This window comes from Schistocerca nitens, chromosome 2 (assembly GCF_023898315.1).
Source record: "Schistocerca nitens isolate TAMUIC-IGC-003100 chromosome 2, iqSchNite1.1, whole genome shotgun sequence".
NCBI classification, from domain to species: domain Eukaryota; kingdom Metazoa; phylum Arthropoda; class Insecta; order Orthoptera; family Acrididae; genus Schistocerca; species Schistocerca nitens.
In genome coordinates this window covers 831,817,766-831,845,324 of record NC_064615.1, presented here as the reverse complement: position 1 = coordinate 831,845,324, position 27,559 = coordinate 831,817,766, and the positions used below count along the sequence as shown (strand labels likewise).

Sequence of the window (27,559 nt, the reverse complement as noted above, 5' to 3'; positions counted from 1 at the left end):
GCAGTGGCATCCAGTCTCCATATGATGTTCTGCAGGGCAATACTGAACTCGAAGGCACGAAACTGCTGGGCAGCTGTCGACAATGACTAACCGATTGCAGCAATCATAGACAACAAAAATATTACTGGTGCTGTATGACATGAATGTGGTAAATCGACCGAAGATGAGGATGAGGATGATGAAGGAGAAGAAGAAGAAGAAGAAGAAACAATAGAAGATGCTCCCAGTACCTGTGAAGTATTGGGTAATATAATGAAAGTGAATATACAGATGTAGTGACAAAGTGAACCAAATCATAGTCAGTTGAAACTGATAAGCATAAAACAATGCACATGAAGGAAAATGCCTAAAATGACCCACCACAGACAGCTGACTGACTTCTTTTAGGCAGCGGAAAAATGAGCATACAGAATCATAAATAATCATATATTTTGCAGTGTATTTTATGTTCAGTGTTGCAGTACGGTATTTTATTTGGAACTACTTTAGTGTTATTGTTTGGTTTTCATTTGAATGAAGTTCATCTCATTGTTGTACTAGACAATGTTTTTACATATTTTACTTCTAACATTCTTTAAACACATAGTACAGTAAGAGGCATCTCTTCCACTTTGGATTCCATCTGATACACTAAAGATATTGATAATCTATTTTCACTCTGACAAATGGTCACTAGCCTCATGCAGTTTTTTTGCTCCTGAATAGTAAAAATATAAACAAATTTTATACACTAAATTCGAACAAGCCACATATACCAAATTAAATTTGGCATATGTCTCAATACATCTGACATACGCAGATTCTGATTCCACTGTACCTCATTCAAATCTTCAAGAAGGCAATTTACAATTAATGGAGTATTTACTACCTCTGCAAAACATATCACTGTTGTGAGAAGCAAAAAATTCCACGCGGTGTGTATTTCACTTACCACAAGAACATCAGAAGAGTCTAATTACAAATGCATTTTGCATGTGTACATTCATACATACAAACGTCATTTAAACTCACTCACTCTCTCTCTCTCTCTCTGCCAGAAAATTCTAATTACTTGCTTTCCTTTTCATACTTCAAGATTTCCATATGTTTTGGCCCTCATCACTATAATAACTTTTTGGCTTTGTTTTAAATGACTGTGAAGATTAAATGATCCCATTTGTAGCATATGATTGCCCCCACAAGCTATATGTGACTCATTTTTGATCCCCCACTCTTTGAAGAAAACTGTCATAAACCCAACCTCCATTATGAAACATTTAAAAATAATTATTTTCTGAAACTTTCTGTCAGATTTAAACTGTGTGCCGGACCAAGACTGGAACTCAGGACCCTTGCCTTTCACCGTCAAGTGCTCTACCAACTGAACTACCAAAGCACAACTCATGACTCACGACCTGTCCTCACAATTTTACTTCTGCCAGTACCTCGTCTCCTACTGACCAACCTCCACAGAAGTTCTCCTGCAAAACTTGCAGGAGTAGCACCGCTGGAAGAAAGGATATTGCGTAGACATGGCTTAGCCACAGCCTGGGGGACATTTCCAGAATGAAAATTTCACTCTGTAGTGGAGTGTGCGCTGATTTGAAACTTCCTGGCAGATTAAAACTGAGTGCCAGACCGAGACTCAAACTCAGGACCCTCGCCTTTCGCAGGCAAGTGTTCTTTAATCTGCCAGGAAGTTTCAAATTAGCACACACTCCACTGCAGAGTGAAAATTTAATTCTGGAAACGTCCCCCAGGCTGTGGCTAAGCCATGTCTACGCAATATCCTTTCTTCCAGCGGTGCTAGTCCTGCAAGTTTTGTAGGCAAACTTCTGTGAAGTTTGGAGGGTAGGAGACAAAGTACTGGCGGAGTAAAATTGTGAGGATGGATCATGAGTCATGCTTGGGTACCTCAGTTGGTAGAGCACTTGCCCGCAAAAGGTAAAGGTCCCGAGTTCGAGTATTGGTCTGGCACACAGTTTTAATCTGCCAGGAAGTTTCAAATCAGCACACAGAGTGAAAATTTATTCTGGGAATTATTTTCTGATTGTGAATACAATACTTTTCTCAGACAAAGCACTTTTGCAGGATGCATTCAAGCATTTACAAAAACTTCAAAGTGCATGTGACCCTGCATGGTACATAAAGTATATGCAGCTTCAGTATCTGTCTGCTCCCTTTCATCAAATGACTGCCCCATCAGCTCCCTTTGGCCTCCTGTTATAACACTGTAGATAACCGCAGGGACCACACAAGTTGACTACACTCTGTACACTGTAGATAACCGCAGGGACCACACAAGCTGACTACACTCTGGACAAATGCCTGCTGCCTCCTGTTCCAGCCAGGCCCACAAGTTGCTCGTCACGTACTACAATAGTATTGGAGATAACTGGGCAGAGTACACTTTTGGGAACTCTGAGTTACTTGCTGGTAAACTGGATCCACTGACGAGCTCAAGCATCAACTTGAAATTCTCAGATTTTTACTGTCATAGTCATCTCATAAGACATATGAGGGAAGAATGAACATTTCTCTCTACTCTTCTCGGAATGGAGAGTCTCAGAATTTAAACAGTAAACTTTGTATGATGCACCACAGCTGCACGTTAAGAACAACATACCGATTTCTATGGGCAATATGAATCTCAGTTTAAGCTGAAAATTTCTTATGAATAAAATCGTAATACTAAAAAGTTACAAAAATTAAATGTGAAACACACTGCCTTGGGTTGGTGCTCTTTGTTCAATGCAAAATTAATGTTACACTTACCTTAACTTGTTCTGCTTCTGTTCTCAGAACCTCCATGGAGGCAGATCCTTCTCTTAGAAACTGACCAAGTGTATCCTTCTCCAGGCACATGTCCCTTATAGCCCTTGCTGTCTTTCCTTCATAATAACAAAAAACAAAAATACACACTGAAACTGAGATGGTGATGGCAAATTACAAAACTGGCTAGCATAAAGTTTTATTGACCAACTGCATAAAACAATTCACAAGTCAAAAGCTTCTGACAAGCAGATGAGACTTTCAAGAAAATTAGTACTTCAATAGGAATAAAGTGTATTTCATGAACAAGATTAATATTTATTGCTAACTGTATTTATTGCTAACACTCAAGAACGATGATAGGAAATTGACTATTAATGAAAGTTCAATCAACGATGTGGAAATATAACTGTTAAGTGATATACACGAAACACTTTTACTATTCGGGAGTGTTGATTGACGCTATAACGGAGTTTCAAATCGGGAAAAAAGGACAAGAAGGAAGACTGCAGTTTAACGTGCAGTCAAGTATATAGGCACAGACCGATTCACTATAAATCACATGAACAAAGAATGATAGGAAGAAAAAATTAGAGCATATCACAAAATTAATATAGTGATTAAAATGATGTGACAAAGGATTAGAAATGAACAAATTACATTTGAACCAATTAATTGAATAAAAATAATAATAAACATTTCACTAAAATTTAAAAATAAAAAATTTCAAACCACCTGAGAAGAGATTCAAAACTACAACCATGTTGCTCGTCAAGAAAATATCTTAACCAATAACACCATTATTTTTATGGCTGTAGAGCAGTTGTCATCAGACTACTACCCAGAGGCCGCATGTGGTTCAAATCAAATACTCATACAGCCTGTGGTTCTCAGTTGTATACTATAATATACTGCATCCAGCAGTTAACAGTCATGTCAACTAACATTGAGCCCTTCTTAAGAAGATAGTTTTCCTGCTCAGTAACAAACAAAAATACTTATAGAGACTGTAATGTTTTAAAGTGAGTTTAATTTTAACTGACACTGGTGAATTCAGCGGTGAGCTAAGTAAGGTCAGGTATTTATCTAAGGTGATGGTTCAAATGGCTCTGAGCACTATGGGACTTAACAGCTATGGTCATCAGTCCCCTAGAACTTAGAACTACTTAAACCTAACTAACCTAAGGACATCACACAACACCCAGTCATCACGAGGCAGAGAGAATCCCTGGCCCCGCCGGGAATCGAATCTGGGAACCCAGGCGTGGTCTAAGGTGTTGCCAGAGTTATTAGTAGTATGATCACTGTGGGGCTGGAGGATGTCAGAAGAGGAAGCTTTTATCGTTTGTCTTCCACTACTGACTCACAGGCATGCGCAACTTGTACCACTCAGCTGCTATGGTATAAGTTTTGACAAAGAAGTAATATGCATTTGTGAAAGTGAATTACAGAGCCGGCCATCTTCAAAAGCAGTACCGACTGAGGTGACACAGTGGTTAGCACACTGGACTCTCATTCAATGAAACAATGGTTCAACCCCCTGACCAGCCATCAAGATTTATGTTTTCCGTAATTTCCCTAAATTGCTCCAAGCAAATGCTGTTATGGTTCATTTGAAAAGTGCACGGATAATTTTCTCTCCCATCCTTTAATCAAAGTCATTCGCACGTGTAGAAAAACCAACACTTCACCATGCACCTATGGTGTCAGAACTCTTAGATCGCTGTGACTGGCAGCAATCTGAAATAGCGGACAGTCGAGACCAAGTGTTCCAAATGGTGCTGACTTTTAACAATCAGTACTTGGGGCTCAGCGGCCAACTTACTGCACCCTTGCTATAGTCACAGCACACTAATTTATGTAGGTTTACCTATCAATACCTTCTTCTATGGGCCATTGACCTTGTCGGTGGTGGGGAGGCTTGCATGCCTCAGCGATACAGAAAACTGTACCATAAGTGCAACCACAACGGAGGGGTATCTGTTGAGAGGCCAGACAAACGTGTGGTTCCTGAAGAGGGGCAGGAGCCTTTTCAGCAGCTGCAGGGGCAACAGTCTGGATGATTGACACATTTGGCCTTGTAACATAAACCAAAACGACCTTGCTGCGCTAGTATTGCAAACGGCTGAAAGCACAGCTCTATTGTATGATAAAATGATGATGGCACCCTCTTGGGTAACATAGTCTGGAGATATAACAGTACCCCATTTGGATCTCTGGGTGGGGACTACTCAGGAGGATGTCGTTTTCAGGAGAAGTAAAACTGGCATTCCACTGACTGGAGAACAAGATGTTATATCCCTTAATTGGGCAGGTAGGTTAGAAAATTTACAAAGGGATATGAATCGGTTCAAGTTAGATATAGTGGGAACTCGTGTAGTTTGTAGGCAGGAGGAACCAGACTTCTGTTCAGGTGAATACAGGGTTATAACTACAAAAGCAAATAGGGGTAATGCAGGTATAGGTTTAATAATGAATATGAAAACAGGCATGGGAATAAGCTGCTATGAACAGCATAGCGAATGCATTATTGTAGCCACAATAGACATGAAGCCCTCATCCGCCACTGTAGTACAAGTTTATATGCCAATTAGTTGCACAGATGATTAAGAGAATGAAGAAATATACGATGAGATAAAAGAAATTATTCACCCAGTGAAGGGAGACAAAAATTCAATAGCGATGGGGAACAGGAATTTGACATTAAGGAAAGGAAGTGAAAAAAAGTAGGTAATATGCAAAGGGTGAAAGGAATGAAAGAGGAAGCCACCTGGTAGTTCTGCACAGAGCATAATTTAGTCATCGTGAACACTTGGTCTAAGAATCATGAAACAAGATTGTATACATGGAAGAGACCTGGAGACACCAGAAGGTTTCAGACTGATTATATAATGGTAAAACCAAGATTTCGGAACCAGCTTTTAAACTGTAAGACATTTCCAGGGGCAGATTTGGACTCTAATCACAATTTATTGGTTATGAACTGTAGATTAAAACTGAATAAATAGCAAAAGGTAGGAAATTAAGGATATGGGACCTGGATAAACTGATTAAACCAGAGGTTGTTGAGGGTTTCAGAGGGAGCATTAGGAAATGATCAACAAGAACAGGGAAAAGGAATACAGTAGAAGAAGAACGTGTAGCATTGAGAGATGAAATACTGAAGGCATCAGATGATCAAATAGGTAAAAAGATGGGGCCTAGTAGAAATCCTTGGATAACAGAAGAGATACTGAATTCAGCTGATGTAAGGAGAAAATATAATAATGCAGTAAATGAAGCAGTGAAAAGCAATACAAATGTCTAAAAAATGGGATAGACAAGAAGTGTCAAATGGCTAAGCAGAAATGGGTAGAGGTCAAATGTAAGGATTTAGAAACATATCATTAGGGGTAAGATAGATACAACCTACAGGAAAATAAAAGAGGCCTTTGGAGAAAAGAGAACCACCTGTATGAATATCAATAGCTCAGATGTAAAACCAGTCCTAAGTAAAGAAGCTGAAAGTTTGGAGGAGTACATACAGGGTCTATTCATGGGAGAAGTATTATGAAATGGAAGAGGGCATCGATGAAAATGAGATGGGAGATATGATGCTGCAAGAAGAATTTTACAGAGCACTGAAAGACCTAAGCCAAAACAAGCCCCGGGAGTAGACAACGTCCTGTCAGAAGTACTGATAGCCTCGGGAGAGACAGCCATGACGAAACTCTTCCATCTCATGAGCAAAATGTATGAAACAGGGGAAATACCCACAGATTTCAAAAGGAATATAATACTTCAAATACCAAAGAACACAGGTGCTAACAGGTGTGAATATTACTACACTATTAGTTTAATAAGTCATGGTTACAAAATACTAACACAAATTCTTTACAGAAGAATGGAAAAACTGGTAGAGGCCAACCTTAGGGGAATATCAGTTTGGATTCCAGAGAAATGCAGCAACATGTGAGGCAATACTGACCCTATGACTTCTCAAACAAGGACAATAAACAATTTAGATAAGAAGACAATAGAAGGTTTTGAAATGTGGTGCTACAGAAGAATGCTGAAGATTAGATGGGTACGTCACGTAACATATGAGCAACTACTGAATAGAATTGGGTTTGTATCACAAGCTGACTAGAATAAGGGACCGGTTGGTAGGAAACATTCTGGACTTCAAGAGATCACCAATTTAGTACTGGAGGGAAGTGTGGAGGGTAAAAATCGTAGAGGGAGATCAAGAGATGAATACAGTAAGCAGATTCAGAAGGATGTGGACTGCAGTAGTTACTTGGAGATGAAGAGGCTTGTACAGGATAGAGTAGCATGGAGAGCTGGATCAAACCAGTCTTCAGACTAATGACCACAACAATAACAACAACACAAATTAATAACAAGATCAATACATATGTGGCCTGAGGACCCATCCTACAATGTCAGTAAAGACTCTTGAGGAAAAAAGTCTGATGACTGCTGCTCTAGAGAATCACAAGAAATTCTTTTTCATCAATTACTCAGAAACAAGGACCCAATTTGATGAATGTCTTGCAGGGTTTGATACCTGGGACACAAACCTACATCATGTCAATGCCACTCTTGGGGGCCTACCATTAGAACTGAATTTACACAGACTATGAGTAGTGCCTAAGGAGAAAACAGTAACCATCAGTCAAGAAATTTCTTATATTCTATTTTACAATGTATGGTCGCACATTACTGGTTTTAAATTCTTAGCAAGTCATCATCAAATGATTCAAATACATTATATAGTAACTCAAACAAAATGGCCAAATGAGGCACTCAGAAAGTGAGCTCATTTCTTTCAAGTTCCACCTAGATGCTACTGTCTCTTAATCTCATTCACTGAACATATAAATCTATTTGTTTCAGCTGCCATTTGTACTTCAGTAATGATTGTTGTCATTACTGTCCTATGGCCACTTGTACCACTTTCAATGTGGACATCCTCAAAGAGGTCAGGTCTATTTGTTGACATTAGATAGAAAAAATTTATGTCATGAACTTGTCTCCAAAATATCTGTTCTAAGCATTTTTCAGAGAGAGCATATAGTATTGTTTCACATACTATTTACTAAACTGTAATTATACCAATTGATTGTTGGATGATTCAAGTCTCCTTTAATTATAACAGTGTGATTGGGGAAGGTACGTATTAGTGAGCTGAGATCTTCTCTAAAGATTTCTGTGAACAAGCACAATACATACAATAAATATCATAGTTCCTATACCCGTTTCTTGCAAAAGAAAAGAGCTACTGTCGTTGCTAAACCAGTGGCTTAATCATGTTAGCTGTTAGAGAGCAAGTTTGTTTCCTGGCATTACATCTGTTAAATGGTCACTATAAAAGTGTGAACCCTAGCAAAACGTTTTCGCTTAAGAGAATGACAATTTTGTACTCTTATCATTTAATCTTCAACACTCCATGGGATGATTACACTTTGGACTGTTCTGTTCCTCAGCTTTGCTGATGTTTGAGTTACTGCAAATAGTCTTGCCTTCCTCAATATTTTTCTCAAATAGTCTTACTACACAAAATTATTTCTCAACTAATAGATATCACAAAATGTTATTTACCCATCTTCAAAAAATGGTTCAAATGGCTCTGAGCACTATGGGACATAACTGCTGAGGTCATCAGTCCCCTAGAACTTAGAACTACTTAAACCTAACTAACCTAAGGACATCACACACATCCATGCCCGAGGAAGGATTCGAACCTGCGATCGTAGCAGTCGCGCGGTTCCAGACTGTAGCGCCTAGAACCGCTCGGCCACTCCGGCCGGCTATCCATCTTCCTACAAATTATTTGGTCAATATTAGTTTTCATGTGTTTCTGCACTTTCAGAAAGCCATCTTATCTTTTATTAGTACTACTACTACTAGTACCACTTCACCCATATACAAGGTGTGATTCAGAAGTTTCCAAGACTGATTCATTTCTGAGTAGGGGAGTGCGCACGGACCGGTTCCGCAGCGTGGGGAAAGTAGTGGGGAGTCTCAGGGAATGAACCGATGCTGCGGCAGTTGCCTCTGGAACCCTGGAGAGTGTGTATCGCATGCAGCGCGAGTGCGCGTTATTGAGCTCGGTCAAAAAGTGGGAGATGCGGAAATGGAGCTGCACTTGGAGCAGCATTATGCGATTAAGTTTTGTGTGCGACTGAACAAAACCACCACGGAGACTCTTGGTATGGTTCAAGAGGCATTTAAGGAAGAAGCCACGTCTCGTGCAATGGTTTTCATGTGGCACAAACTTTTCAAAGAAGGCCGTGGGAATGTTGAAGATGACGACCGCTCTGGGAGGCCGGCCATCATCAAGCTGAACGGATCAAAATCTGGAGAGTCTGCGGGAACTTTTAAACAATGACCATTGTCTTAGTGTGAGTACTACACTGCTTGAGGGATCAAGTTCGCCATGTCTGCCTGGTGATCAAGGGCGACTGGATTCTCCACAAGGACAACACACTCGCTCACACGTCACGTGCCACCGCCTAAGTTTTGGTCAAGTTCAATGTGACAACACTACCGCAGCCACCCTACAGCCCCAACTTGGCTCCAAGTGACTTTTTCCTCTTCCCCTGAATCAAGACAGACCTAAAGGGAAGCGATTCAACTCCAACGATGCTATCCAGCAGGCTTCGATGAGAGCCCTTGACAGCATGATGCCCGAGGCCTTCCAGAAGGGCTATGAACAGTGGAAGACGTGCTGGCAGCACTGTGTTGATGCTGAAGGATCATATTTTGAATTATTGTATTTAAATGTCCAATAAATTTCTAGTTCTGAGTTAAGTCTTGAAATTTTTGAATCACACCCTGTATCTTATTACACTAAGAAATATCATTGTAGCCACACTGTAGTTTTTAAATAAGGAAGATTGTACTTCTGAAGAACCAAGAACAATTTCTATTTTTCTGAAAATTTGTGAGATTCCCCCTCCACACACATTTTTTATTTGTAAGAAGAGCTTTTAGAATAACATTAACAATCACAAACTAAATTACTTTACGCAGTATGCCACATGTTATTCGCTGATAAATATAGTTTCAAAATGATTTTTAACATGTATCTTGGCTTTTCAGGACAGACAATTTCTATCACACAAACGCTTATTATTACATGTCATGAAAAGAACAGTATCAAACAGGTTACCTGTCTCTTTGCGTGAATGTACAAACACAAGGACTTGATTACGTCCTGCATGCTCCATCACCTTTTCATAAACAATTTCATTCATGACCTGGAATCTCTTTAGAGCCTTCTTTTCTGTAACTCCAATATACTGTTGCTCAAGAGCAACAGGGCGAAAACTGTTGTCAAAATAAAACAAACCCTGAAACATAATTACTTTATTAGTAGTTGTAGTACCGTTGAATTCCATTAAAGTGACTATTGCCATTACTTATGCATTCATTTTCGAATTACAATGAACTATTTAGAAGTTATTAGATAAGCTGATAATTTATGAATGGGTTTTGTAACCATTTGTGAGAAAAGTGATGAGAAGGAATGAGATAGTAACCGAAAAGAGGAGGGGGCAAGGAGGTAGAGGGAGATGGGAAAGAGCGTGAGTGAATGAGTGAGTGAGTCAGAGAGAGGGAGGGAGGGAGGGGAGGGTAGTGGAGGGGAGGGAGGAGGGGAGGGAGGAGGGGAGGGGGGAGGGGAGGGGAGGGGGGATGTGGCTAGGGGAGCTGGATGGACTTTTAGATCTCTCTTTCACTGAGAGCTGACACAGGGCAATATCTTTTAGAAGAAAGGGCAATGACGGTGCACCACATCTATAAACACAAAGGTGTTTATGTTCAAATGAAGATGTAGATGTTTTGATTTGTCAGCTTACCGTTTCATGTTTGACTCTTAAAAACTTGGCAACATCTTGATAGTTTGGTAAAGTTGCACTCAAGCCAATTAAACGGACATCTTCCTGTGTTGTTTCAATATTACGGATTGTTCTTGCAACAAGTGCTTCCAGCACTGGACCTCGCTCATCATGTAAAAGATGAATTTCATCCTGAAGAGAAAATGAGAATAATTTTATTCACTTCACTTTCATGACACTATCAGCGAGCTGTACAAAATTAAGAAAAAGAACACACACACACACACACACACACACACACACACACACACACACACACACACACACAAAATCATACCTCTACAATTACATTGCACTGGCACAGTGTAACCATACTGGTGTGTGTGTGTGTGTGTGTGTGTTTTCTATAGCTCTGAAAACGGATTTGTCCAAAAGCTAGGAAAGTTATCGGTTTTGTTTATATGCCTTACGATGATACATTGATTCTACTACTCAGCGAGCTGTTACCTATACTCCTTAAAATAATTCATTACATATTTTAAGTGACAGAAGTGATAAAATGGTGTAGTACAGACATATTCTGACCCCCGTCCACACACACACACACACACACACACACACACACACACACACACACACACACACACGTAATAGGGTACTAAAACAATCTGTACATGGTTAAATGTCCAATAAAAAGAGATGAGAGTGTCTGAATACAGTACGGTACCATTGGCCGCCTTCAGAACTTCTTCAAAAAGCAGTTTGCCTACACCACAGTGACTTACCAAAGAAATGTAATATGATCTAACAAAAGCAATGCAAAACAATTTAATGAAGTTCCTGTATTAAATATATTGTTAATGAACTTTCTTTTATCTATTCATTTTCCCACACAATTTGGAGATTTTAAAAATTAAAGACATGAAGTGTCAGCTGAAGTATTAGTCAGGCACGGGATTGATGAAAAAAATTATACTCAATGGAAAATGGTTGTTGGCAAACCATATCAAATTAATGTGTGAACTACATTTTAGAGAAACAGTGCAGAAAAATTGAAACACAGAACAAAATAAGGAAAACTGAAACAACCACATATAAAGCAAACTGCACAAACACTATAATTTGAGGAATACTTTTCAGGGAAAAAAAAGGTTTGACAACAGTTAAGTGTCCACGTGATCAGAACCACTGTACCAATGAAGAAATGTAATGCATAATAATAAGAATGTATGCATACTGCTACAAACTAGTTATGTTCATTATAGTAATGGATAAAATACTAGGAAGTAGAATGTTTCTTAGAGCATGATCATGAACCTTGAAAAATATTTTTAGTACCCACAGAAATTGATGTTACTGATCACCAATGCTTATATTTTGCTAGAAAAAATCTTGAGCAAATAAGGAGAGAGAGATAAAAAGCAAAACAGTAATTTTAAGGCCTGAGGGAACGATGTCGTTTAAGAAGTATTCAATATTATAGAAAAAAAAGAAAAAAAAATGAAAAGAAAACGCAAGATGAGAGGAGCTGACAGGTAGAATAGGACTGCATGGGTGCACAGCATAAAGAGTAAAAAAACATGATCAATACAGGATTAAGTACTTGAGAGCACAGATATAAGTAAAAATATGCTGATACTGATTTAACAATACACACAAATTGGTAGAAACAAAGGTCCCAGTACCTTCTAGTTTAATGAGCAACCTACTGAAAACAGCATGCTTTGATTACTGATCTCTAACATTGAATAAAATTTCATGGCTCTGGATGCAGAAGCCCCACCTGTATTTTCCAAGTGGAAATGATATGAAGAAAGGAAAGTTACACATCCCACTGACACTGAAGTCAGGAGAGAGAGAGAGAGAGAGAGAGAGAGAGAGAGAGAGAGAGAGAGAGAGAGACCATGAGTCCAGTTGTCTAAGACTGGGGAAGGGAAGTGACCACAGCCTTGTTCTTAAGAAACAAGGTAAAAGACAAGTGATTAGCAACACACTGATGACTTGGTCATTTGGAATGGAGCACTTGCCAGGGCAGGGCATGGCTGGGGAAGGGAAAGAGCCATGTCCTTTCTAAGGAACCATCCCTACATTTGCCTTGAGTGATGTACTGAAGCTACACAAAAGCTAAATCTGATCATTGCCAGGAATAAAAAATACGATCCTCCTGCATGTGAGTCTGATGAGCTAACCACTGCTCATCCAGTATCTTATTCAAAAAGATATCCCAGATTTCACCTGAAATGTTTTAGGGAAACCAACAAACAAACCACATCAAGATACCAGGCCATGGAGTGAAGACACAAAGCAGGGCTAACTTATCTATGGATTCATTTCAGACTGTCATAAACTCAAGCACGTATAAAAAAAAGAAAGCTACTCACTACGAAATTCAGTTCTTTCAAACAACAAAATAAAATGAGAACATTTCACCGTATGGAGCTTTCATTTTGAGCAAACATCATATATCAATATGAAGCACGGGAACTGAGGGGGAAAGTGGGAACAGATGACTACAGTAAAATGATATGAGTACAGTATTATTATTTCTTAGGCTAGACTATTCTACATACTTGTTAGTGCCAAGTAAGGTTTATTGACATCAGTTATAGTAACAAAAGGGTAGTTTCAATCACACTGAGCATGGCTGATCTAAGGAATTATTCAAAATAAATAAAAGTTTACATACAGCATTTATAAAAAGCACATGTTGAAACAACAAAAGATTTTACGAAGAATCTCAGAAACATAGCTGTTACCTATTGGCATATGAACACTCAGCAAAGAAAACATGAAATTTTTTGTAATTTGGTAACATACAAGGTGACAATCGTTGAACTATATGAAAGAAAATGTAAATCAGTTACAAACTATGGCATGCACATACTTTATTCAACATGTACACATCACTACAGATATTCGCATTTAAGTTATGACATGTTCCGTATGTCTGCCATCATTGGCAATGATGTGGCACAGACGAATAGTGAAATTCTGCATGACTCGCTGAAGTGTCAGAACATTGATGCTGTCATTGACATTCTGAATGGGTGTTTTCAGCTGAGCAATGGCTTTGGGGTTGTTGCTGTACACCTTGCCTTTAATTCAGCCCCACAAAAAGGAGTTGCACGTGTTCAGATCCAGAGAATATGGCAGCCAATCGAGGACCATGCCAGTGACATCAGGGTACCTGAGGGCCAGAATGTGGTCCCCAAGTGTTCCTCCATGTAATCCAACACTCTCCTGCTTTGATACGATTGAGCTACATCTTGCATGAACCACATCTTGACAAAATCAAGGTCACTCCGAATAACAGGTATGAAATCATCTTCCAAAACCTTCATGTACCATTTGCTAGTCACCGTGCCAGTGAGGAATATCGCACCAATTATTTCATGACTGGACATTGCACACCACACAGTCACCCACTGATGGTGAAGAGACTTCTCGATTGCAATATGCAGATTCTCAATTGCCCAAATGTGCCAATTTTGCATACTGACAAAGCCATCCAAATGAAATTGGGCTTTGTTGCTAAACCAAACCACATTGCACATGCTAATTCTCATCATGTCCTGTGGCCAATCGTGCAGTTTGAAGTTCCTAACGCAAACCATTCAGAAGCTGTGATGATTTTACTTCATATAGTTCAATAACTGTCAGCCTGTATTAACTTCAGACATCAATCAAGGTGGGCCCACAATGGCTACAGTAAATATAAACTGAGGGCAGGTGCATTAGATACTGACAAAGGGCATGTCTTATGTTTATTCATGCTGGATGTATTTTCTGATAAAAGATTATATAACCTGCTAATTCAGGTATATGTATGTTGCTGACATCACAGGCCAATTCATGTTTATATTGCTAAGGCTGCTAAGCTCTCTGTTTTTCAGTTTGTGTATGAACAGTATTTCAACACTGCCAGCTCTCATGTACATGTGTAAAAATAGTATATTTGCCTACTAATGGCTTGGTTGCATAAAAAGTCATACAGCATGTAAAGAATGACTCTCCTCTCATGTTACGAGCACATCTGGTAATGTTACGAGCACATCTGGTAATGCTGTTACCGTTGTGCTACCTTTGCGCTTGGGACTCTGAAGACGGAAATAATTCAGAAACTCATCACTGTATGATCAATAAATTCATTCCTGACCTGCTGTACAGTATTTTTTTTTTTTTTAAAGCAGCAGATCTATACCTAATTACTAGAATGACTGTTAGCCTCCTATGTAACTTTCTGTCACACTTTCATTAATTATTTTGTCTCGAGGTACATGCCACAGCATCATAGCATGCCTCTAGAGAAACCAAAACAAAATGGCACAGTCCTGTGATAAAGTGGAGTATCATGGGGTAATCCATTTTCGACAGCAGCAGAAATATTGCAACCATATCAGGCCAATCCAAGAGGTTAATGAAGTCATTTGGATTGGCCTGACACAGCAGTTGCTGTGAAAATCAAATTACTAGACGATACTCCACTCTCTAAGTGGTCTGTGTCATTTTCTTTCGGCTCCCGTAGAGGCGCAATACAATACTGTGGTACGAGGATTTCAATTTCCTCCAGGGATTACAAACGAACAAATAATTAATTGTGTAATGTTATCTTTTTCCCCCGAGATGATAATGACTGCCCCCCACCCATCCCACTCCCCATCGCCACCGTCTCCATCTTCTTAGACAGGCACAGTAACTGGATTAATAGGATAACTTGTTTCCCTATTTATTGCATTGACTGTTATTTAATTACTGCGGTTATTTATTACAAATTTTCATGTGGAAATTGCAACCAACCTTTCAATTTATGATAGCACAACTATGTACTTGTTGACGTATAGGCCATGCGTATCTTTAGCAGCAATGATCAAATATCTGTGTATCTTCGATTCTAGCATGCTGTAACACGGTCTTTTTTTTTAAACCAATATAAACAGACATCAATTGAACCCCTTGTCCACGCCTAACATGTCATCCCTCAATTTATGTCCACTGCATCCATTGGAGTTTCACGTGACTGATTTCTGCAGTTCACATGAATATAGACGCAATTCTAAAAACGAGACGGTTATGATGTACATTCTACATGTAAACTTTTATTTATCAAAGGATATATTCTAAGATCCACTACACCAAGTGTGACTGAAATGTCTTCCCATACACATATCTCACACCACAAAATAATCATTTAAAGCAGCAGTAATAATGATCACACTCCACGTATGCATTTTCATCAAAACACCAGCTGCATGACAAATGCTTACAAATGTTTTCATTTTATTTGAGTCAGTCACATGTTTATTCCAAGAATCAACAGAAACTGATGCGCAGGCAAATCACCAGGTAAGGGGCAACAATTATAGTAGTGAGATACATCAAAATAGGAAAAGTAGATGCAAGGCTACGATTAATTGAAGGAATGTTGAGGAAATATCATTCATCCACATTAAGAGTTGAATTTCTGATACCACATACACCAAAAAAATCAGGAAACATATCACTTCCTTCAAAATATGTAACACAATGAGAAAATCTGATGAATAAGAGCTCATATGAAGATTAATGGACAGTCGTTTTTCCTACATGTTGTTGTTGTTGTTGTTGTGGTCTTCAGTCCAGTGACTGGTTTGATGCAGCTCTCCATGGTACTCTATCCTGTGCAAGCTTCTTCATCTCCCAGAACTTACTGCAACCTACATCCTTCTGAATCTGCTTAGTGTATTCATCTCTTGGTCTCCCTCTACGATTTTTACCCTCCACGCTGCCCTCCAATACTAAATTGGTGATCCCTTGATGCCTCAGAACATGTCCTACCAACCGATCCTTTCTTATAGTCAAGTTATGCCACAAATTTCTCTTTCTCCCCAATTCTAGTCAATACCTCCTCATTAGTTATGTGATCTACCCATATAATTTTCAGCATTCTTCTATAGCACCACATTTCAAAAGCTTCTATTCTCTTCATGTCCAAACTGTTTATCGCCCATGTTTCACTTCCATACATGGCTACACTCCATACAAATACTTTCAGAAATGACTTCCTAACACTTAAATCTATACTTGATTTTAACAAATTTGTCTTCTTCAGAAACGCTTTCCTTGCCATTGCCAGTCTACATTTTATATCCTCTCTACTTTGACCATCATCAGTTATTTTGCTCCCCAAATAGCAAAACTCCTTTACTACTTTAAGTGTCTCATTTCCTAATCCAATTCCCTCAGCATCGGCTGACTTAATTCAACTACATTCCATTATCCTCGTTTTGCTTTTGTTGATGTTCATCTTATATCCTCCTTTCAAGACATTGTCCATTCTATTCAATAGCTCTTCCAGGTCCTTTGCTGTCTCTGACAGAATTACAATGTCATCGGCGAACCTCAAAGTTTTTATATCTTATCATCATCATCATCATCATCAGTGTTCTGCCTAAAGGCAGGTTTTCACATGGTAGTTCTCCAGGCTGTTCGGTCTCCTGCCATCCTCTTCAGGTCTGCATAATTTCCTCTTCCCTTTATGTCGTCTATCACCTTGTATCTCCTTCTTCCTCTCAGTCTTCTCCCACAAACCAATCCTTCCAAAGCATCTACTAGCAAGCACTCCCTTCTCAGTGAATGTCCCAACTAGTTCTTTTTCCTTTCTCTTACAACCTTCAGCAGACATCATCTCTCACCAACCCTTTCCAATACTCTTTCATTACTCACTCTTTCCATCCAGCTCATTCTCTCCATTCTCCTCCACATCCACATCTCAAATGCTTCTAACCTTTTTTCATCCTCTCGTCTCAGTGTCCATGTTTCTGCCCCATATAGTGCCACACTCCAGACAAAACATTTGCCAAGCCTTTTCCTTAGTCCTTTATCTAATTTGCCACATAAGAGTCTCCTCTTTATGTTGAATGCCTCCTTCGCTATGGCAATTCGAGTTTTCACCTCCTGGTGGCATCTGAAGTCTTCAGTTATTGTGCTTCCGAGACATTTAAATTCACTTACTTGGCTAATGGTAGATTGTCCTATTTTAATATTGGACAGTCTGCGTCTTGTACTGATGACCATACACTTTGTTTTTGCTGTGTTTATCTGAATCCCATATTCCACACAAGCTTCATTCACATCTTTGAGCATGTTATTCACTGCCTGCTCACTTTCTGCCACTAATACCATGTCATCAGCAAATCTTAGACATTCTATTCTCTTTCCACCAATACACATTCCTCTTTTCTCATTTAAACTTTTCGCAATAATCTCTTCAAGGTATACGTTAACCAACAGTGGGGAAAGGCAACAACCTTGTCTAACACCTTGTCCAATGCTGCTTCCTTCTGACATTTCATTTCTAATCCTTATCCTTACTTTCTGGTGTAAATATAGATTCTGTATCAGTCGTCTCTCTTTCCAATCTACTCCTTTCCTCTTCAAGATATCCATCAGATTGCTCCACTGAACTCTGTCAAAAGCCTTTTCTAAATCTATAAAAACAGCAAAGATTTCTCTACCCTTTTCCATATATATTTCCCCTACATTTCTTAGCAGGCCAATAGCATCTCTTGTTCCTTTTCCTCTTCTAAATCTGAACTGCTCCTCTGCAATCCCTCTATCCAGCTTGCCATATAACCTTCTATTCAACACTCTCAGCAAGACTTTAGCTGCATGAGAAATTAGACTCATGGTCCGGTGCGCTTCACATTTTTTAGTATTTCTCTTTTTCTCTATTGGTATCATAACTGTTGCAGCGAAGTCCTCAGGCCATTCCCCTTCGTCATATATCTCGTTACAGAGGTAGGCTATTTCTTTTCTTGCCTTGTTTCCCAGACTCTTCAACAGTTCTGCTGGCACATCATCTATTCCACATGCCTTCCTATTCTTCATCTCATTCAGCGCCTTTTCTACTTCTGCTTCCAAGATGGTAAATCCCTTTCCATCTTCCGGCGCATATTGCTCCTCTTCAACTTTAATTTCGCTTTGCATTTCATCCCCCTTATACAGACATTCAATATGTTCTTGACATCTGTTCAAAACGTCCTGTGGTTCTTCTCCTAGAGTACCATCCGCTCTTTCTATTTCCATGTTATTCCTCTTTCTTTTACGTTCAAAAACTATCTCACTAGCCAGTCTATACATCATTTCATAATTTCCCTCTCTCTCCATTTTCTCTATTTTGTCGCATTTCTGTTTCATCCATTTTTCTCTTGCTTCTTCAGTTTCTCTTCTTAATTCATTATTCAGTTTCCTGTACCTCTTTTTGCCTTCCTCAGTTTCTACACTTTTCCACTTTCTGTGTTCTTCCATCCTTTTCAACATATTTTCTGTTAACCATTCTTTCCTGGTGCTTTGGGATACTCTAATTTCTAGTACTTCTTTGACAGAGTCCTTGAGTCCTTCCCTCATTTTTATCCACTTGTCATTAACACTTTCATCAACACTACCTCTTTCCCATTTTTCCATAAATCTGTTCTTCAAATCTGATGCCTTTCCTACCTCTTTGAGTCTTTCTATGTTTAGTCTTTCCTTTGCTTTACCTCTCCAGACTTTTTTCAACTTCACTTGTATTTCGCCCATCACTAGGTTGTGGTCTGAATTTATATCCGCTCCTGGATAAGCTTTAGCATTCTTCAAACAGTTCCTAAACCTTTTCTGTATGAGGATGTAGTCCAGCTCATATCTTTCCCTATTCAAATTTGATATCCATGTGTAACATCTCCTTTTGTGGTGTTCAAATACTGTGTTACCCACTGCTAATGAATTTTCTTTACAGAAACTAATTCGTCGTTCACCTCTCTTATTTCTTATTCCTAATCCAAATTTTCCTATTGTATCTTCATATCTTCCTTCACCCACCACTGCATTCCAGTCCCCCATGATGATAATGCAGTCATTTCAATTTTCTTTCTCGATGAGTTCTTGTATTTTCTCATAATATTCTTCCACTTCCTCATCTCTGTGCTGGCTGGTTGGCATATATACCTGTATTAATACCAAATCTTTTGAACTACCCTTCAGTCGTATCATCATCAGTCTTCCATCAATATATTGCACCTTCATTACCTTATTTTTCAACTTTTGCCCTATCAATATTCCTACTCCGTTTTCACCACTCGATTTCCCCTGAGCAAAAGTGTTTATAATCTCCACTTTCTATCTCCCCATTCTCTTCCCATCTCATTTCACACAAACCGAGGGCATCTAATCTGTTCCTTTTCATCTCCTGTTTTGCATTCTCTAGCTTTCCTGCTTGCAGAAGTGTCCTCACATTCCATGTTCCAATCCGTACCTTTCCTCCCTTCACTGTCCCTTTCTTCCTTTAAAATATGTCTACTCTCACTGTGTTCCCCTCCCGGAGATCCGAATGAGGGGAAGTTTTAAATCCGGAATCTTTCAGTACATGGTATGTCTCATATCTTCTCCATGGATTTTAATACCTACTTCGGATTTTTCTTTTGTTTCCTTTACTGCTTGCTCAATATACAGATTGAATAACATTGGGGATAGGCTACAGCCCTGTCTCGCTCCCTTCCCAAACACTGCTTCCATTTCATGCCCCTAGACTCTTATAACTGCCATCTGGTTTCTGTACAAATTGTAAATAGCCTTTCGCTCCCTGTATTTTACTCCTGCCACCTTCAGAATTCGAAAGAGAGTATTCCAGTCAACATTGTCAAAAGCTTTCTCTAAGTCTAGAACTGTAGGTTTGCATTTCCTTGATCTATCTTCTAAGGTAAGTCGTAGGGTCAGTATTGCCTCACATGTTCCAACATTTTTACGGAATCCAAACTGATCTTCCCCGAGGTCGACTTCTACCGGTTTTTGCATTCATCTGTAAAGAATTTGCATTAGTATTTTGCAGCTGTGTCTTATTAAACTGATAGTTCGGTAATTTTTACACCTGTCAACACCTGCTTTCTTTGGGATTGGAATTATTATATTCTTCTTGAAGTCTGAGGGTATTTCACCTGTCTCATACAACTTACTCACCAGATGGTAGAGTTTTGTCAGGACTGGCTCTCCCAAGGCTGTCAATAGTTCTAATGGAATGTTGTCTACTCTGGGGCCTTGTTTCGAATTAGGTCATTCAGTGCTCTGTCAAACTCTTCTCCCATTTCATTTTCATCTACATCCTCTTCCATTTCCATAATATTGTCCTCAAATACATCGCCCTTGTACAGACCCTCTATATACTCCTTCCACCTTTCTGCTTTCCCCTCTTTGCTTAGAACTGGGTTTCCATCTGAGCTCTTAATATTCATACAAGTGGTTCTCTTTTCTCCAAAGGTCTCTTTAACTTTCCTGTAGGCAGTATATATCTTACTCCTAGTGATATATACCTCTACATCCTTACATTTGTTCTCTAGCCATCCCTGCTTAGCCATTTTGCACTTCCTGTCGATATCATTTTTGAGACGTTTGTATTCCTTTCTGCCTGCTTCATTTACTGCATTTTTGTATTTTCTCCTTTCACCAATTAAATTCAATATTTACTCTGTTACCCAAGGATTTCTATTAGCCCTCGTCCTTTTATCTACTTGATCCTCTGCTGCCTTCACTACTTCATCCCTCAAAGCTACCTATTCTTCTTCTACTGTATTTCTTTCCCCCATTCCTGTCAATCGTTCCCTTATGCTCTCCCTGAAACACTGGTTTAGCCAGTTTATCCAGGTCCCATCTCCTTAAATTCCCACCTTCTTGCAGTTTCTTCAGTTTTAATCTATAGTTCATAACCAATAGATTGTGGTCAGAGTCCACATCTGCCCCTGGAAATGTCTTACAATTTAAAACCTGGTTCCTAAATCTCTGTCTTACCATTTACATAATCTATCTGATACCTTTTAGTATCTCCAGGCTTCTTCCATGTGTACAACCTTCTTTTATGATTCTTGAACCAATTGTTAGCTACGATTATGTTGTGCTCTGTGCAAAATTCTACCAGGCGGCTTCCTCTTTCATTTCTTACTCCCAATCCATATTCACCTACTATGTTTCCTTATCTTCCTTTTCCTACTGTCGAATTCCAATCACCCAAGACCATTAAATTATAGTCTCCCTTCACTATCTGAATAATTTCTTTTTTGTCATCATACATTTCATCAATCTGTTCGTCATCTGCAGAACTAGTTGGCATATAAACTTGTACTACTGTAGTAGGCGTGGGCTTCGTGTCTATCTTGGCCACAATAATGCGTTTACTAAGCCTGTTTGTAGTAGCTTACCCGTACTCCTATTTTTTCAATTCATTAATAACCCTACTCCAGCATTTCCTCTATTTGATTTTGTATTTATAACCCTGTATTCACCTGACCAGATGTCTTGTTCCTCCTGCCACAGAACTTCACTAATTCCCACTATATCTAACTTTAACCTATCCATTTCCCTTTTTAAATTTTCTAACCTACTTACACAATTAAGGGATCTGACATTCCACGTGCCGATCTGTAGAATGCCAGGTTTCTTTCTCCTGATAATGATGTCCTCTTGAGTACCGTATTTACTCAAATCTAAGACGCACTCGAATCTAAGTCACACCTGAAAAATGATACTCGAAATCAAGGAAAAAAAATGTTCCCGAATCTAAGCCGCACCTGAAATTTGATACTCGAAATTCCAGGGGAGAGAAAAGTTTTAGGCCGCACCACCAAATCGAAACAAAGTTGGTCCATTGTAATATGAGAGACAATTTGGTCGAATGAATGACGATACAGCTACAGTAGTTTGGTTCGAGTCGTAAGCTTAGCAGTTAAGCTTTACCAGGTAGCCATTTCTATGCGTCAGGCGTTCCGTCCGTATTTATACGGGTACCCTTCCGTTTTCACGTGCTTCATCTGGTTTGAATTGATTGCTTATTTTTCTTTGATCTGATAAATGCTGTTCTCTTTGTTTTAGGTGTTTACGTCACTCTAAGCTGAAAATGCATTACTCTACTGTGTCATGCATTGTTTGTTGCATTCTGGTAATGTGTTTGTACGAGCCGGCCGCGGTGGCCAAGCGGTTCTAGGCGCTTCAGTCCGGAACCGCGCGACCGCTACAGACGCAGGTTCGAATCCTGCCTCGGGCATGGATGTGTGTGATGTCCTTAGGTAAGTTAGATTTAAGTAGTTCTAAGTTCTAGGGGACTGATGACCTCAGATGTTAAGGCCCATAGTGCTCAGAGCAATTGAACTATTTTTTTTGTGTTTACGACCTGTCGCCACTCGCGGCATGGCTTGCTTTTGTGCACGCTACTGCCGCTTACAATTAAAAAACAAAAGAGAGGAATCATCTCATTAGCGAAACAATGGCAAGAGACTGCTATTTGTTGTTACTTACACTGCTGCTTTCTTTGATAATGATCAACAAGAACCAAATAATAGACTGCATATGATAGAAGAAGTTCTGAACGAGAGTTTAGCGAAAATTTTTCTCCGTTTGAAAATCTTTGCAGATGCCTCTTTAGTACATTACATTCTGCACTGAAATTAGAGTCATCTTAGATTTAAAAATCTAGTCGATTGCCGTGCTTCATTTCTGACTGTATCACTATTAGGCATAAGAATAATACGAATATAAACATGACATATGTATATTCTTCCGCGTTTGCTGTTGTCTCACTCTAGTTTTGTAGTTTATTAGGCAGACTGGATTTAAATGAGATAGCAGCAAACACGAAACAGTACACGGCACAATGTTTATGTTCGTATTATTCTTATGGTGAAGAGAATACTGCATGTGATTCACAATACATAAAAGTTCCTATTAGCATTCATCTCTTCTCACAGGCGGGAAAAAATTCAGAACGTAGAGTTGGCCATATTGACAAACATCACAAACAGTCTTTCCAGTCGGATTTTCGTAGTACGTTGAAATGCTGCTACATTCGAAGATGAACAATATGGAATTTGTATTTACTTCGTTGGATAATGTATGAAAATGCAGTGGTCGAAACTCGGGGCGGAGAAAAAAGCTCGTCTTCCACCTTTTTTTTTTTAAATTTATTTACTGACGCAGAGGTTTCGGCGCCAGTATTTATCTTTGTGCCTGCAAAGCATGCCTGTGTAGCGCTACATATATTTGACGGCAGAAGTTAGCTGTGGCTGCACCTACCAACATTTTTCAGAACTTCCGCTTACTTTGCACTCGATTCTAAGCCGCAGGCAGCTTTTTGGATTACAAAAACCGGAAAAAAGTGTGGTTTTGATTCGAGTAAATACGGTAGTCTCCACCCAGAGATCTGAATGGGGGACTATTTTACCTCTGGAATATTTTACCCAAGAGGATGCAATCATCATTTAACCATACAGTAAAGCTGCATGCCCTCAGGAAAAATTACGGCTGTAGTTTCCCCTTGCTTTCAGCCGTTCACAGTACCAGCACAGCAAGGCCGCTTTGGTCAGTGTTACAAGGCCGGATCAGTCAATCATCCAGATTGTTGCCCCTGCAACTACTGAAAAGGCTACTGCCCCTCTTCAGGAACCATACGTTTGTCTGGTGTCTCAACAGATACCCCTCCGTTGTGGTTGTACCTTCGGTACGGCTATCTGTATCGCTGAGGCACGCGAGCCTCCCCACCAACGGCAAGGTCCATGGCATTCTCAAATGCACTAGGGGTGGGAGAAATAATAGTGATCCCAGAAGTACACTCAAACACAAACTGTAAAATGGTTCGTGGAGTACAGATGAAGATCATAATGGTGATGAATGCTAAAACATAATTTTGTGTTATTTTGTTGCTCACGAATGCAACAAGATGGTTAAATGTATATCAATGTAACTTAGAATAGTGAAACTAAACATAAAGAATCCAGACAAAAAATGAAAGCATAGACCAGAAATTTAATTGTTGATTACATTTGGCAAACAGATTTTTAATTAAATTTGCATAATAGTACTACATGATTTTGTTGTAATTACAGTGAAACCTCTTTATAACGTTCCTCCATATAATGTTTTCCTCTATGTTACATCTGTTTTTTTCGGTCCCGACTAAAAGCCCATATAAACAATGTTAAATTTTCCTCTTTACTGTGTTTCCTCTATATTACAATTTCCTCCATGTAACACTCATATTTTTGGAACCCTGGTCAATTATTTACCTCTTTATAACGTTTAAGTGACTGGATGTAGACGCATCATTTTCCGTTCTGTGGATTCACAGTTTGCACCGGCTCGGAAAGCCCGTGCTCAGCGTATTTCATATGTCAGCTGCAGAACCTGGTCATCTGACATGCGACACACATTCTGCTTGCGATCTTTTTGGCGCCATTTACTTTCACCCATCCACCTACCGGGCCCCATGTTTTAATTACAAAAAACTAATCATTTGATACATTGATCATTTTCGATGAAGCCTTCCTCTTTGTAGTGTTTTCCTCCATACAGTGTTCAGAATTTGTGGTCCCTTGAAAAATGTTATATAGAGGTTTCACTGTACATGTTTCAGTGCAAGTAATCACCTGAAAAAATTTTTGAATTAATCAGAAACATTGAAGAATTATGTATTTAACTTTGCATCAATCCAGAACATTTCATGTTTAATATTTTCCCATATCACAACACTCAAGAGCACCTCATTTGCATGATCACTTAACTAGATGACATGGCTCCATTTAGCAGACACATGACCATTATTAATCAAAGTGAAACTAATTCAGAAAACACTGACAACACAATTAGCAGAATATAATTAGCAAAACAATGGTGGGTGCACTGTAGACTTCTATTTGAATACATTCAGCGTAGAAAACTTATCAATGTGTGCTTGTTTATGCAACTGAGGGTGTACTCACAATTATAACAAGTCGTACAAGCTGTGTGAAGGTCTTCTCACCACCTTTCCGTGTGATGATGTCCCACTTCTCAGGTGTACACACTATGACTTGGGTGGCCTGTACTTGCTCCCTTGTCAATTGATGATCTCCTGTCAACTCTGATACCGTGATTCCGTAAGAGTTCAGCTTCTGCAATGAAAACATTGGGCACTCATATTATACAATACATTCAGCAGATCACACACACACACACACACACACACACACACACACACACACACACACACCTATCTGTGGTTGCAGTGAAACTGATCGTTGATTATCAATAACACTTGTCTGGGCAGTTGGGAGGTGGAGATGTGGTTGGGAAGGACGCACGAGGCAAAGCGGGGGTAGTGGGACTGAGTGAGGCAAATCTTTTGACTGATGATTCAGTGGCTGCACAACAAGACAAAAGGAGTTCAGAAGGTAAAGCACATATCAGATAGAGAGAAGAGAAAAAGGGGGGGGGGGGTGGAGGAAAGGAAAAGGAAGAAGAGACGAGGAGAGAGAAAGGGGACAGTGAGAGAAAGGGAGAGGGGTGGAAAAGGGCTGGGTGGGGGGGGGGAGTGCCAGTGGGGGAGGGGGAGGAAGAGTGGTAGGAGTTCATGATCTCTGGACAGGAAAGGAGTGGTGTGGACCAAAGGGAGAAGGAGAAAGCTGCAGTTTTAGGCCAGCAGGATTGCAAGAGTGCAGGGTATACTGGAGAGACTATTGTAATGTGGGTGGTTCAGAGAAACATGTGCTGGAAGGGAGAATCCAAATGGCTCGTGAACTGAAGCAGCTGTTGGAAGTCGTTTCTGTTGCAGAGTGCAGCGTGTTAGGCAACTAGATTAACCACTTTTGGTTTGCCACTGTTTGTCAGTGGCCATTCATGCGAGTAGACAGTTGATTACTTCTCCAACCCGCAAAGAATTCTGTTCAGCTAATTCCAGCAGGCCTGATCTATAAAATGGCTACTTTCACAGATGATATGGAAGTTCTGTTAACTGGGGAACTGGACATGATATTGTCTCTCAATAAAGACTCTGGTAAGGTTACTAGCGTATTTCAACAGCTCCTGCTTTCAACTGCATATGCCACGACCAGTGATGTACTGTCTGGCCATCATCATACTGCAAACGTGACCATCCAGTTGCCAAAAAAGCGATGCACTCAAACACAAGGGGCTCCAACAGCTGATTTACTACACAGGCACTTCAATACTTCCTTCAAGCACAAGTTTCTCTGAACTATGCAGGTGGGAATGGTCTCTCCAGCACATTCTGCACTCTTGCAATAACCCGGTCTACATCTCCACAAACCTGTTTCCCACTGCCTCTTCTCACCTTTCCTGTTTTCTCATCTGTCCACGCCACTCCTTACCTGTCCAGATCTTATACTGCCTTCTCTTACCATTCTTCCTTCCGCCCATACAGTCTCTCTCTCTCTCTCTCTCTCTCTCTCTCTCTCTCCGTCCTCCCTTTTCCACCCCTATCTGTTTTCCTATCCCCTCCCTGCCTCCATCTACTTCTCCACCTACATCTACTTTCCTCCCCTCCCTTCCACACCCCTCCCCCCATCTACCTCTCTCTTAACCCTGCTGTTCTGTTCGGGTCTATATGACCCGAAACGAATATGAACGTTATTTTACATTATGTAAATACCAATATATATTTATGAAACTTTGTGACTTTGTCTGAAAATGGATGAGCAGCATGTGTTTTAAAAGGTTTTAAAAAAGTTTAAGAAGTTTGGGCTTCAACTGTAATAGTTGCATATGTAATGTTCGGGTCATAATGACCCGACACAAATATGTTTAGTGTAACTCGTATTTATTTCTAAAATCTGGAAATGGCGAAAATTATTTTTGTTGTGTTGTGTGGGAATAGTGACTGCATCATTCCAACTTACTCTCAACAATCACCTAAAGCTCCATGCGTTCACAACAATGGGCTTGTTTGTTGCTTTCCCCAGGAAATAATAATTGGCAGTTCTCAATAATTGGAATGCTTTGTTTCTGCCCAGTTTGACTTGTGACACCATGGCGATGAGACCATTGAATGATCGTGAGTTGGAAGAAATAGTAAATGCCTCACCAGATGAAGGATCACTTTCTGAGTTTGAAGATCACATCAGCAATGCATCTGAAAGCGAGTGTTCCGATGACAGTTACGACAGTCCACAGCCCATACAAAATAGTGTAGAGACTTTTCTTTCTAAAAATGGGAATAT

At 39.6% G+C, this 27,559-nt stretch overlaps 1 protein-coding gene across 1 annotated transcript in view; it reads right to left on the bottom strand.

The window, feature by feature from the left end:
* Positions 1–27,559, bottom strand: part of LOC126237098 (putative U5 small nuclear ribonucleoprotein 200 kDa helicase) — a 117,233-nt gene that overhangs the window by 42,973 nt on the left and 46,701 nt on the right. Inside the window, exons 10-13 of the mRNA XM_049946906.1 lie at positions 25,325–25,495; positions 10,596–10,766; positions 9,908–10,088; positions 2,755–2,870 (exon numbers count right to left, since the gene is read on the bottom strand). Coding sequence (XP_049802863.1) covers positions 2,755–2,870; positions 9,908–10,088; positions 10,596–10,766; positions 25,325–25,495 — 639 coding nt within the window. The remainder of the gene's footprint in view (positions 1–2,754; positions 2,871–9,907; positions 10,089–10,595; positions 10,767–25,324; positions 25,496–27,559) is intronic.